This window comes from Leguminivora glycinivorella, chromosome 11 (assembly GCF_023078275.1).
Source record: "Leguminivora glycinivorella isolate SPB_JAAS2020 chromosome 11, LegGlyc_1.1, whole genome shotgun sequence".
In the NCBI taxonomy this organism is placed as follows: Eukaryota; Metazoa; Arthropoda; class Insecta; order Lepidoptera; family Tortricidae; genus Leguminivora; species Leguminivora glycinivorella.
The window spans coordinates 6,627,947-6,642,091 of record NC_062981.1 but is presented as its reverse complement, the minus strand read 5'-3'; the positions used below and the strand labels follow the sequence as shown (position 1 = coordinate 6,642,091).

At 36.3% G+C, this 14,145-nt stretch overlaps 1 protein-coding gene across 5 annotated transcripts in view; it reads left to right on the top strand.

The window, feature by feature from the left end:
- The window catches only part of LOC125230899 (NAD kinase-like), a 54,146-nt gene that overhangs the window by 13,019 nt on the left and 26,982 nt on the right, over positions 1-14,145 (top strand). For 2 of the 5 annotated variants that reach the window (XM_048136170.1, XM_048136176.1), the window contains exon 1: positions 4,162-4,475. The exons of 2 other annotated variants lie outside the window; for them this stretch is intronic. In XM_048136170.1, the coding sequence (XP_047992127.1) occupies positions 4,282-4,475 (194 nt within the window). In that variant the 5' untranslated portion in view covers positions 4,162-4,281. Of the gene's footprint in view, positions 1-4,160; positions 4,476-14,145 lie in introns of those variants that run through there. One more of the 5 variants, XM_048136172.1, reaches the window with a different exon arrangement.

The following is a 14,145-nucleotide window of genomic DNA, read 5'->3' as shown; positions in this document are numbered from 1 at the left end:
TCGGTGAAGGAAAACATCGTAAGGAAACCGGACTAATTCCAATAAGGCCTAGTTACCCTTCGAATTGGAAGAGCGACTGCCATGTAGTCGCTTTCGTAAAACTAGTGCCTACGCCAAAACTTGGGATTAGCTGTCAAAGCGGACCCCAGGGTCCCATGAGCCGTGGCAATGCCGGTATAACGCAAGGAAGATGACCTTTGAATTAGAAATAATCAATATAAAAAGCATAATTTTCCAAGTAATTACGTCAAATTCAAACAGTCACTTTCACTGAACTGAATCTTAATTCAGGACAATCGGCTCTAATTAAAAATAGGTTTCGGAGAATGGCTTGCGTGCGAACTTAATTAGAGCACTTTCATAACTTTCATTATTAAATTGCTTTGTGGGGTAACGATTATGACAGAACACTTGATTCCATCGCGATCGTTTATACTTGGTGTAGGGTTTTTTCCATCTGTACATCATATATTAATATTATATTATAGCACATTTTTACACAGATTGACTGAGCCCCACGGTAAGCATATCAAGACTTGTGTTGTGGGTAGGTACTTACTCAGACAACGATATACATAACATTTAGGTAATATATACAAACTTACTAGTATATATGTAGGAATGAAGATGCAGGAACAAATATTTATGCACGTCACACAAATAAATGCCCCCGGGATCCGGGATTCGAACCCAGAACCTTCGGCTTAGCTGGTAGGGTCTCTAACCACTAGGCCAGACTGGACGTCTCTAACTCTCTATTTAGATACTCGTATTAGTGCGGGGCGGAAACGGCTAATTAGTATGAGAGTACAGTCCCTGCTGGCAATATGTATTATACTCGTAACACTCTCCTTTCTACTGAAGCTCAATGGCAGCGCAGAGCTCCGTGAAATTTTAACACCTTTCATCTTTACACAATAGGGGAAGGATTGCACATTGCACACAGACACTCAAGTGCACGTGTAATTATAATTACCGATATTTTTCAGTACTGCCATTTTAACTTGTACTCTATACTTAACATTACAGTGTTACAAGCTTACAAGGCGAGGCCATTCAGTCTAGACTTTCACGCTAATGCGGGGCCTAGGTTCACAGAAACTGGCCGATATCGTGTAGAACAGAGGTTTCTTTCACATTCCGTGTCAACGGCTCTTGCGCTAGTTTCTTTCACTACAACTCCTACTACTGCATTAGCGTACTTCTCAACTGTATGGTTTTTTTCGCTCCAATTTGTAACATGTTTGAAACAGTGAATTTTCTTTCAAATTGAAATATAACTTGTTTGTATAAATATATCATGGACATTTTATTAGAATATGCTTATTTTGATATCTCATAAGTTATATCATATAATCATCATCATCAACTCGACTTTATTATGCACTTGGCCACTTACTAAATGATGCAGCATTACCTCGTTACGCCATGATTCACTCGTTTCAGCTTAATTTACTTTCCATTAACACGTAATTAATAAATTGCTCGTAATTTTTTAATTAAGGAAGTTTTTATATCGTTCTTACCCGTGTCTTTGTGTAGCTCTGTGCGATTAATTTTAATTGTTACATAAATTACCTATTGTTTATTAGTTGAAAGGGCATTTATAAGTTGCATTGATATTGTAAGACGTTATAGGCATCATTATGTACTAACAGTTGAATAATCTACACTGCAGAAAATAATGTAATGTAGATAATTAAGATCTTTTTACAGTTTTATAAGGAGTATCACTGGGTTTGGAAATTTAATTATTGTGACAGCATTAAATCAGAGTCATTAGCTATTTAAAAATTAACGGACGTTCGTTGTGTCTTTTTTTTTTCAAAAGATTGCCATCGATTATTCTCCCCAAATCTCCGGTTTTGTCAAACGCAGAATATGATCAGCAGACCTCCTCACCTAAACTCATTGACTACTACAGGCGACAAGTTCAAAGTCGTGTGAACTGTACAGGACGCCAGTACAACCAATGGTTATTTCTTGTTTTCTATTAGGGGTTGGATACAAAACGAAACGAAAGGGAAACGGAAGGCTGGCTCACAGCTAAAAAGATGGGATGATGACATTCGCTTAGTCGCCGGAGTAACCTGGAACAGAGTAGCACTTGACAGAAACGAATGGAGGAGGCTGGAGGAGGCCTTTGCCGACTGGCAAACAGACTTTCAGATGATAAGAAAGAGAGATATATTAGAATACTAAATCTATATCCATCTGAAATGTGCTGAGGAAGAGGCTCATATAATAATTAGGAAACACAAAGGTCTGGCGATAATATTAATTCAAGATGACACCAAAATCAGCTTCCATCTAATCTTCCAACAGTCCCAACCCACACCAGATGAACCCACAACTCAAGCTCGCGGTTCTGACCAGTAATAGGTAATCAATGTAATCATCAACGCAACATAGGTAATACTTCGAAGCCAGCCAATCGCGTGCGCGATAAGAGCGTGTTGATACCATGCGATGCCCTCGCGCCACGCGATGCTCATGCGCCGACGCATAATTCATAACATCAGGGTACGTAGCCAAATGTGTGCACAAACGCTCACGATAATATCGTTATCGTAGTTAGCTATCTCTATCGCTCTTCCGTATTGGTGCCACAGAAGCAGACTGCGTTTCGATCGACGTTTACAGCGTCATCGACTGTCATTTCGGATAGGCCTTCCGCGAACGCAAGTTGAGGGTGTCTTTCTCTATCTTTTGATCAGATAGCAAAATGTTCGCAATGTGCGAAATTTGGTAGTCGCGGTAGACCCCCCGTAAACTAGCCTTTCCGCAACCTGGAAGGTTCCATCAAGGTAGTTGACATCTAAACGTAAAAGTTCCTAGACTATGTGTACTTAACTGACTGTACTCACACCACCTTAACAATAGTTTTTTATTTTGTTTTACAAGAGGGCAAAGTTGTTGTTTAACCGCCGGTGTCAATATGTATGTATACTGTATTGTATAGGTACCTGAGCAAACGAAACATTCCAATATTGAACCGCGCAGCGAGCGTATTAGCGAGGTGGAATCTTTAGTTTTGCGAGTGTTTCAAGGCCCGTGCCTACGTTAAAAATTTTTTGACCACCGACTGAAAGTACTGAGACACACAATTTTTCACCACACCATGACACCAACACGAGGAATGTATTGCCTATAAAACATCAAACTAAATCAAATTCACAATTTTTTTTACATGATAAAATGCAACTTTTTCATTCGTTTTGAAGTAAGTAGCAAGAGAGCTTTTACCAGACTACTCTTCTCTTTCCTCAGAGTCTACATCTTTATTTATATGTACAATAACTTTGAATGTTGTATTTGCAATATTTATTGAAATGAAATATTAATTTTCAACTTTATTTTAATACGATTTTTTTCTGTAAACACGTGTATTGTTGTAATGTCACGTGTTGTAAAAATATACCTACTCTTTGTTTTTTTTTTATAATGACACTAATGAAATGTCTAAGGGTCACTTGAGTTTGTCATACTCAATTTAAAATCTAATTATTTTATGAGACATGTTTCTGAATGCCTCGGCCTCTTTACCTTCAGTGTGTAATATCTGTTTCAGTTTGTCATGTTTAGACAAATTAAACAAATTTAATTTGGTTTTCAGTTTAGTTGGTTTCTGTATGATATTGATATTTCTTAGCAATTAACAATTTCTTGTTTCTGCTTAAAATAATAAATAAAGGAAATTCCACTGTTCTGATCTGCTTTCTCCTTTGTCACTCAAATGACCCCATAAAACTTATTTCAGTAGCGTCCAGCTCGTCCAATGTCAAGCAGCACGATTTGGCTCGACCCGAATCATGATTCACGATTGCCTTAATCACTGTTCTAAATCACTGTGATAACGGCCATCATGTATTCCACTAATGTTCAAATGGACCAGCACTAAGTGAACCCGAGACCCATAGAAATTACCATAGGTCACTTACGATGGATATCATGAGCGAATTATTGCAATAATACAACAGTCTGCAATTCCAAGTTTCGCGGCTTTGAATCGCCGCGCCTAGACAACAAAACATTTTGACATCGATCCATTAACCAGTGTAATACGAGCCACAGATAAACAGCGGCTACGCGTAATCCGATGTCAGATAAACATCCAGTGTTCTGAAGCGTTGTGAATACAGCCAACGAGTAGCACAGCCAGTCGGACTCGCGCTCTCACGTACGTTCGGACGTGTGTTGCGGCGTTCACGTTTCGGGTCAAGCATCCCTAGTCTAAAAATTCGCGCGTGAATGCAGATGTGATGTGGTAAACTTTAAAAAATGCTGGCAATGGATTCCTTGTGGTGCGGATCGGAGAGCGAGCTCTCGACGCTGAGGCTGTGCAAGAGCGCGATAGAGAAGCAGGAGTACAGGCTGCGACGGAAGCCGTCGAAGAGCCTGATCCCGCAGGGGCTGCTGCACGCGCACCCGGAGCAGCCGCGCGCGGTCAGGAGGCGAAGGTCCGGCACTTGGCCGTAAGTGCTCTTTGCTGTTCTGATCCTATAACGCGGAATAGGCTTTTTTGGGATTTTGATCGCGGACAGGACACTCTCGCTACGTTTTCGTTTTGTCAGCGCACTGAAGTCCGTTGGTTAATTGGATTCGACCTGGCAACGTGTATATTAATTTACAATTTAAAACATTATACGTCAATATTTTAAAGTCCAGATTTTACCTTTGTGTTGAGAAAGATCTTGACCGAATATTTAGTCATCTTTGAGCCTTTTTTCGACAGAGACTTTTCTGCTTTTTACCTATCACTAGGTTTGAAGTTTGAACCTACGATTTTAGACAACTACAACCATAACAATGTAAAAAGTAACTAGATTAATCCTAAAAATCTTTGGCAATGAAAGTGTTTTTGCTAATTATGCGGGATTTATCGGGATGTCCAACGTTGGTAACAAGGGGTAGAACTTTCTGTCGATAAATACTTATAATATTTAGTAATTTCCAAAATCAAACAAAGACATGAAAAATAATATCAAATGTCAAAAGCCAATACATATAAATTAACATGTAAATTGCCTATTGTTATATAATTTTTCCGGTTTACTCGATGATAAGAAAAAACTAAGAACTTATCATTGTTATCTCAGTTATCTGTAACCGTGTCAAGTGCGAACTGTGTCTTCCCATAAAATTACCGTACTTTTGTAGGCTGTACGCTGTGTGCCGCCCTAATAGGTTAGAAGATGAATATTGATCTCCTATTCAATATCTTTATTTCCTATTTTGATTAGACGAGGCGAAAGGTCAGATCCCCTGTGGGGTTACGGGTTAAGAATTTCACCACCCCCTTTTTTTCCGTAGGTGTTGTAGTCGACTGTGGGATATGGGTTAAATTTTGGCGTAGGCGAGAGGCTGGCAACCTGTCACTGCCGAGAGTGGCACTGAAACTTGAGTAGTTTCATCTGCACTGCCTACGGAGAGTACCGACTCACGAGTGATCCTATCGGGGTTTCCGTTTTTTTTTTTGTTTTGACAGCAGTATAACATGTACATATTATACTATTTTTTTTTACCCTGTAACAAAATAAAACATCTACACCTCACCATACAGTTTATGTTGTACACACTGTACTCACACCACCTTAATTGACTGTACTCACACCACCTTAACAATAGTTTTTTATTTTGTTTTACAAGAGGGCAAAGTTGTTGTTTAACCGCCGGTGTCAATGTGTATGTATACTGTATTGTATAGGTACCTGAGCAAACGAAACATTCCAATATTGAACCGCGCAGCGAGCGTATTAGCGAGGTGGAATCTTTAGTTTTGCGAGGGTTTCAAGGCCCGTGCCTACGTTAAAAATTTTTTGACCACCGACTGAAAGTACTGAGACACACAATTTTTCACCACACCATGACACCAACACGAGGAATGTATTGCCTATAAAACATCAAACTAAATCAAATTCACAATTTTTTTTACATGATAAAATGCAACTTTTTCATTCGTTTTGAAGTAAGTAGCAAGAGAGCTTTTACCAGACTACTCTTCTCTTTCCTCAGAGTCTACATCTTTATTTATATGTTGTACACACTGTTCTACACATTTGAAATGTATAAATGTCGTAATACCAACACGTACGTAGTTGCAAAGCATACACGTGCAATCACAATCCTTGAAGTTAACGAAGCTGGTATCAGTCAGATCTTTGCTAATTAACAGAAAAACATTGTGTAATTTTACGCTATTAGTTTCATACTACGGTAAGCTATTAGCCAATTTTACTGTAAAATTTGCAAATTGAAATGGTCACTTTCATTTCTTGTAAAAGTAACTTATTAAGATATTTCTATTTTTAATTTTCACAGTTTTTCAGCATTTCTACACAATATTTTTGCCAGTCAGGTTAATGCAAAACATTATACATACAGTATTATAAATGCATTTTCTCATACCTTGTATTGCATGCATAGTATCTCTTCTTCTTTGAAAGTGGTTATGGTTAATCATGATATTCCAAAAAATGAATAAAATAGCTAAATATTTTTTATCTCTATTCTGGATGCGAAGCTGAGGCTTTCTACACCTACGATACCTATGTACCTATTTGTATAAGTTGTATAACTACATACTGCACTGGTAATACAATATAGTATATTATATAACGGTAACGTTATGAAGGCTATAAAAGTTGAGTACCGCGGTTAGGTCACGAGGCTTGCCGAGTGGCCTAAGTAAGGTACGAGACTTTTATAGCCTTCATAATGTTACGATTGTATACTATACTTTTTCTACGACAGCCAAATAAATACCTATTTGAGAATAATAAATTGGGTTGCTTACCTACTTCATATAATGAATGGGAATATTTGTGTGGATCTTAACTATTATATTCTGTCCACAATGTTGATGGCGAGAACTTGTTGCACAATTCTTCAAAATATGCCAACAACGCGGTTTCAGAGAAAGTTGAAACATTTTTTTGCAATTTCCATTTCAAAACAATCATAACATTGTTGGTGCTCCTTACCCGACTTTTCAGGTAACGAATTGTCAGTCACTTTGAGCGCCATAGCCTTGATTTCTTCGGAAGTACATAGTTCACCAGAATCACTTATAATTACTTAAGTTTTTGCACAATAACGTCGAATTAAAATAAACTACACAACACTAAAATACTAGTTCAAAAAGTTTCGTCAAAAGTTTACAAATGTCAAACATGCCATAGACAAGAGAAATAGAAAATAAGCCGGTTTTCAATTACGAAAAATGTGGTTGCGTTCAAGAATATTTAAATGTCGAATGTAAAATTATTTGATAAACTTATGATTTTTACCTTTGTTTTGCAATATCTAATATGTAAAACGCATTTCAGTTTATTTTTTCATCTTGATTTAAATTATGAACCTTAACATCATATTATTTATTAAAAGTTACAAATGAAAACATACCTGATAAATTGGAAGTTGTGTTTAAAAAAAAAAATTAACAGAACTCCTATATTCATATGATTACTGCTCAGCAGACAGACAGCTATAGACAAATAGACTTTCTTATCGTTACTCAAATGAACTTAATTTGGATACCGCTGACAATAATCTAATTGGCAGATTTGAGTGCTGGAGTAGAAAAAAATTATTAATTGATCACCTTACTGACTACCCTAATAAGCATTGAATCTGTTCATGTGCTTATCTCCTATGTTTTATTAGTCCAAAGTAGTTTTTTGTTCGATGACTCTGTTAATTGGCAATACATAGGTAGTCTGCCCGCCAATTTGGTATATCGTAATTGAACATGATCAAAATTGATCATCATCATCAATCAACAGACGAGCCACAAGCTAGTTTTTACGTGCCACAATTCGCGTGCCTGTCGATTTTAGATAGTGGTCTTGACATGAATAATGCGATTATTATTATCGTCTTATTATCTATTATTATAATGAGATAATTCCCGCGTTATAAGTACTTATAGGTAGTTATGTAGTTTGAGCGATGCCTGATCACCAGAGGTCCTCAATAGTCTAATACATATATATTTCACTAGTAAGAATAAGATAGGCTACTTGCCTCCTAGTCAAATCAGCTTCTGTTTAAGAACTGTCAAAACGAATTTGAACGACTTGCTAATATGGAATTTATATGAAATCGAATTGAGTGACGTCAACTCGGTTACTTTATATATTTCTACTTGAATTATTAAATATAAATTTGATCAAAAATAACTTCTGTCCATGTTTTTTCTTATAATTATCTGATTATTTATTTCGTGGATGGATGGTATAAAATATTTTATTTCAACTACAGTAAAGTTCCCTATTTTTAACAACTTTTGTCCCGGACGTAAAAATGACTTCAGGAAAATCCATACAAGACTATACTTACTCGTCATAAATTGATTAATAAGCTATCAAAGCAACCTACGACATTTCTAGCATTGCTAATAATCGTAACTTTCCACAGATGTCGGATCCAAGAAATTGCTATTAAAACCTTAATAGCGTTTCTAGAAAGCTCTGAAAGACTTTTTAGGAATGATTACCCTTTTAAGCTTGTATGAATGAATTTGCTATTAATTGACGTTGCTATTCAAGTCTAACTCGTTGGACTATCGAGTCGAAGTCTGGCTCTCGATACTTCGCTAACTTAGGTCTCGGACCCACTAAACCAATTTTGCACTGGTAATTTGTGTTCAGTAGCCTTACCATGACTTTTTTGAGTGAAAAAATACGTTACGTTTTCAGTGAGAGTTACGGAAAATGTATGGAAAAACTGAACAGCGCTCCAAGCGGAAACGCTCACGTACTAAAAATTTCATCGGTACCATAAGTTATTAACGAGTTTACTCCGAGTTTTTAATACGTTCCTAACTTTACAGCTAAGGCGCTCTCTTTCTAATTGTATGAAGTCAATAGAACCAGAACTATTTGACAGTCTCTAGTGAAAACTCAATACTTTACGTGGTAAAAGTAAACCACCAATTCACCCTGATGTGTCATTACTGTCAAATTATATAACAATCCCACAACATTTTCACGATTATATTTGCAATTTTAAGTGCAATTATGACTAATATGTATTAATTTATAATATTACGTGAAATTAAAGAACAGCTTAAATGTAGCAGTTAGTCAGTAGTTCGATAAAAAGATAAACCAGTGATGAAACCAGTGCTTGATTTGATACTTTTACAAAGGTAATTTGTTAGGCATTTACTCATCATTTTGTACTGTTTAGCTACAGTTGAGATGATTATATTGGTTGCTTTCAGAAAAAGAAGATATTATTGAAAACAATATTTCCATGCCAGCCGTATGGTATTCAGCAAACCCAACGTAGAAGATTGTTCAAATTGATAATGAATGAGGCAGTTAAGAATCAACTGATTACCTACAGCAGCAGGCAGTACCAATTCATGGGCATGTTAGTTCCTCAATGCACAATACTTGTACCTATAGTCACCATAACACCATATCTCGTGGGTATATATTAGAAGTGAACCAAAGGAAATAACTTCAAAAAAATTATCCTATTACTGAAATAAAGTATCTCATTCTGTGACTTTGTTTATTTTGTAATATTATTGAGTAACAGGCTAAGTATTTAATAAATTGACGTGAAACGAAAACTTAAAATTCTGCGTTTACGTACATATCAAACATCAATTACAACGACATCGACATAGGTAACGACAAAGTCTAAGGTAAGGTATAGAACTTTTGAAGGCGATTAGGCCATTATGGGGTGTATATGAAGATTATATGTAATTTGATACAAAAGTGAGTATAAAAAGCATCTTGAAACAAGTAAAAATTTTATCTAATTTTTTGGCAGGGCACGTAGCCAAATGCACAAACGATTATGATAACATCGTAATCGTAGCTTAGCTATCTCTATCACTTTTCCGTATTGACATGACAGAGCTAGACTGAATTTTGATCGGCGTTTAACGCATAGATTTAAAGTCCATGGTTTAGCGTCAACGATTGACATTTCAGCTAAGTCCTTGTGTCAAAATTGACAAAGCAATTTTTTTTTTTTATTTATTGGGAGCATTGGCAACTTGGCCATCAGCGCAAACATACAATATTTAATACAACATACAGCAGAAGAAACAATTACAGGAATAACAATTACTTTGTTAATCAAAAAGTAATATTGCACATATTGAAATGCTAAACTTATGACTATTTAGTAACTACACAATACAATGTTTTATGAATGAAAGGAAGTATTTTTGAACAATTACAAATTATTTACAAAGCGCCAATAGTGTGCATAATAAATGCATAAATTATAGGGTTTAAAACAGCCTTCAAGTTTATTTCCCGGTTCTTTGCTTGGCTGAAAATCCCGGGAATTCCCGGTACTTTCGGTACCGGTATTTCCCGGGAGCAAACCCTAATAGGGATAGGGTTAGGGATAGGGGTAATCGGTTGGCAATCGGTAATTGTAAGCGATAATGCGAGAAAGTACTTTTTACCCACCGACAATAGTGCCGAGATACGGAGCTATGTGAGTTCTGTTGTACAATATGTAGTTTCCTCAGTGTATATAGAATACATACCTACTCGTACCTACTACCTACGCTGTGGTCGCTGTGTAACATTACATTTGTACAACCACTGCAAGCATTTCTTTTTTAAAAACAATAGTAATATGAGTAATCGAAAAAAACGCAGACAAGCGTCTGCATAGAAACCTACGGATCCAAATGAAAATTGTATTATTTGTATATGTTTGAATAAGAATTCTTTTAGTACGCGAGCGAAACCGCGGGCAAAAGCTAATTCTATATGAGATGCTATGTACCCTTTTTCTGTAAAAAATATTTCTATTTCTTACTACTCGAGAACATCACAAATAAACAAAGTCAATTAATGAAATACTTTATTTTAGTAACAGGATTATTTTTTGGAGTTGTATACATATACCTGTGATGATCATGTCATGGCCAATAATACCATTAAGTGCATCGCGGAACAAAAACACCTATAAATTGGTACTGCTCCCCTCTGCTGCCCTAAGGTTTTGAGTAGCGTAACTGCCAGAGTGCCACAGTATTAATATCAATTGAACCATCTTCCATGTTGACTGAATACCATACGGGTTTGGTCGAAATATTGATTTCAGTCATAGCTTCCGTCATCTTTCTGAAACCAAAAACTGCTTTGAGCAATATAATCATCTCAATTGTAAATAGTACAAAATGATGGCCAAAAATAACTCATTACCTTATTTGATTTGTTCACTGGTTTATCTTTTTATTCAATTTTAGCTAATCTTGAATTTCACGTAATATTATAAATTAATGCAATATGTTAGTCATAATTTTATTTAAAACTGCAAATATAATCGTGAAAATTCCGTGTGATTTTTGTATAACTTGACAGAAATGGCACGTTAGAATGACTTGGCCTATGGTTTGAGGCCTACTACCGAATACCGAAGTTATCGAAATGTGGACATGCGTCTCTTTTACTCTTATCAGTATAAAGTGAAAGAGGAAGAATCCCTCAGTGCGTATGTTTCGAAATTTGCAGTAGACCCTATATTGACAGATTTCGATAGGTAAATTACATTTACTTATGATTTTAGTTCCATCGCGTAAACACCAGAGGCGTAGCATTCGCCTATAGTTCTTTCTCCGTTTATTGATAAACTTAGAAAGGGATAGAAGCAGCTTCTTTGGCGTGAAGTTAGGCACAATATATTGTAAACAAACGTAAACTCACTTACTTTCTGAGTAAAGTAATACGGCTCTCACTTGGGCAGCCCATGGTAACGGTACAGAACAGCAATGAAGGAAGGCAAGGAAGTTTATTTTGTTCTCATAGCCGAAACTTATCAGGTTCGGTGGCTCGAAAAGCTAACTTGTCGATGGAATCGAATCTTGAAGATTTAGCAGTATAGATAAATTTTTCATGGTGTGAAGGAATAGCGCTGATTGTCACAAGTGCACGTCATTGTATGTATTGCCATAAATGTATACTAACGGTAGCGTTTGACTTTTGGAACTGATATTACTCCGTAATATTTAGCTCAGAAAAGCTACTAATACCAATACTAAGTACTAGCTTTTGCCCGCGGCTTCGCTCGCGATAGAAAGAAACAAAAAGTAGCCTATATCACTCTCCATCCCTTCAACTATCTCCACTTAAAAAATCACTTCAATTCGTTGCTCCGTTTTGCCGTGAAAGACGGACAAACCAACAGACACACACTTTCCCATTTATAATATTAGTACATATGGATTATTAAATAACATTTTCGAATTTTTCGAGTTTTGTTTCAAAACTACTAGGATATAAATGATATAATAGAAGAAACGGCGTTACACAACACTGTTTTAGTCATAGCCGTGTAAAAATTTTGTTCAACTGCTTACCTTAAAATTTATAAAACTTACATACATACGTTATTCATATATCTCTTGATATATCTCTCAACAATCCGTAGTATCTTTGTGTTTAAATAATTTAATATGTATATTTAAATAAGTCTCCGCCGTACTTACTGCCGCGATTCCTGTGTTCCGCATCTGTCTAGTCAAACTAGGTGCAGCCACATAAACTCTAGTCTAGGGCTAATAGCTTAGCTTTTTAATGGGACAATTATTGAACTTGTATGTGAATGCCACTGCCGGTGGTATTGCCAAGCCGGTCAGACTGCGGCACCTGCCACTTTATGTAAAGTTTTAATGTGGGTTTAAAATTTACGGAACCTTGGGAAGGGAAAGGATAGGTGCATGAGCCCTCAAGTCAGATAAATGAAGATTTAGAAATTTTGCTTTTTGTTGCGTATTTACTAAAACGATAATACTTTAGACTCAAACATATCGGAGTAGCATAGATCAAAAGTATCTGTGTGCGTAACCAAATGCACAAACGCTCACGATATATCTCTTTCGTAGCTATCTATCTCTATCGCTCTTGCGTATTGGCGTGAAGGAGCCAGACTACTTTTCTGCGGCGTTTCGGTGGCGTTTCGCGTCGCAGAAATGCCATTCGGCTACGCCCCCTGAACACCCACTCAAAAAGCAGGACGTGTTCAGATAACTAATTCAGGTAATTCTTGCTTATGCGATTGTAGAAAGACTTCGATGGTTTTATCTTTATCGTGATATTTTTTGCAAGTGCTGAAATTAAAATTACATGTTGTTTGTAATTAAGTTCGTCACGATAGTTTATTTCGCGACTTGCTGCTGTACGTCAATCGAAAATTAATATTGACAATAAATTGCAATTATTTTTCAACACAGCTCCACATAACTTAGTCTGTCTGTAGATTGCCAAGTTCGAAATAAGTGTACATGCACAATTTATCATATTTGTAATTTCAAATCATAACTAAATATCTTGCAGTTTTATAGCCGGGAAATCCTTTGCAATCCTTGAACTGAATTCATATCAGTCCTCGTTTCATGCATTAACATTGCAATCGGAAACATGTGCTTGCGTAATGAATGTAATGATAATTCAAGAAAACAAACTTTAAAGGTTTTAAGCAAATTAAAATGGGTCATTTTGTTTGAATCTTTTATACCACTTCAACAGTTTTCATTGTTCTTGAGTGTATTTCAGTTTACTTATGGAACACATCACATAAGTAATGCATTGTATATTACAAGTTACTGTTTAGAGCCTACACCGGCTTCATTTTCACTGAAGTTTCGCAACCATCGTGTGTAGTGGGTTGTAAAGACTAACCCCTTTATCAAGTCGATAAAGTTCGTTCCGACGTATTGGTGCAATAGAAAAGGACAAACGAACTATCGGCTTGATAACGTTAGAGTACGGTTATGAATAAGGGGGTAAGTACTTTGAGCTACGTGTTTCCCTGTTTTTTAATTAATTATGGTTTACCTTTACGCAATTCATATATCACATTTGTTCTTTATGAAGTATAATTCGGTTATCTCCTAGGGTCCTTGACGGTAATTAAGTAAGTAAAATATTCATGTTTGTAAAAAGTTTGGCGGCCATGTTTGCTGAAGTTATTCAACGTTGCGATCACGGACTGAACGATCACGTAATTTCTTAAACAACTTCTTTATCAGTATTACTTCACGTGTAATTCATTCCTGTTTGTATATACAGCACTGGGTTTTGACATCATCCTAAAATTTAAATAGCGTTATAATCTTTCGCTTTATTTAGATTTGGAAGTTCTAATAGCAAAGCTTCGGCT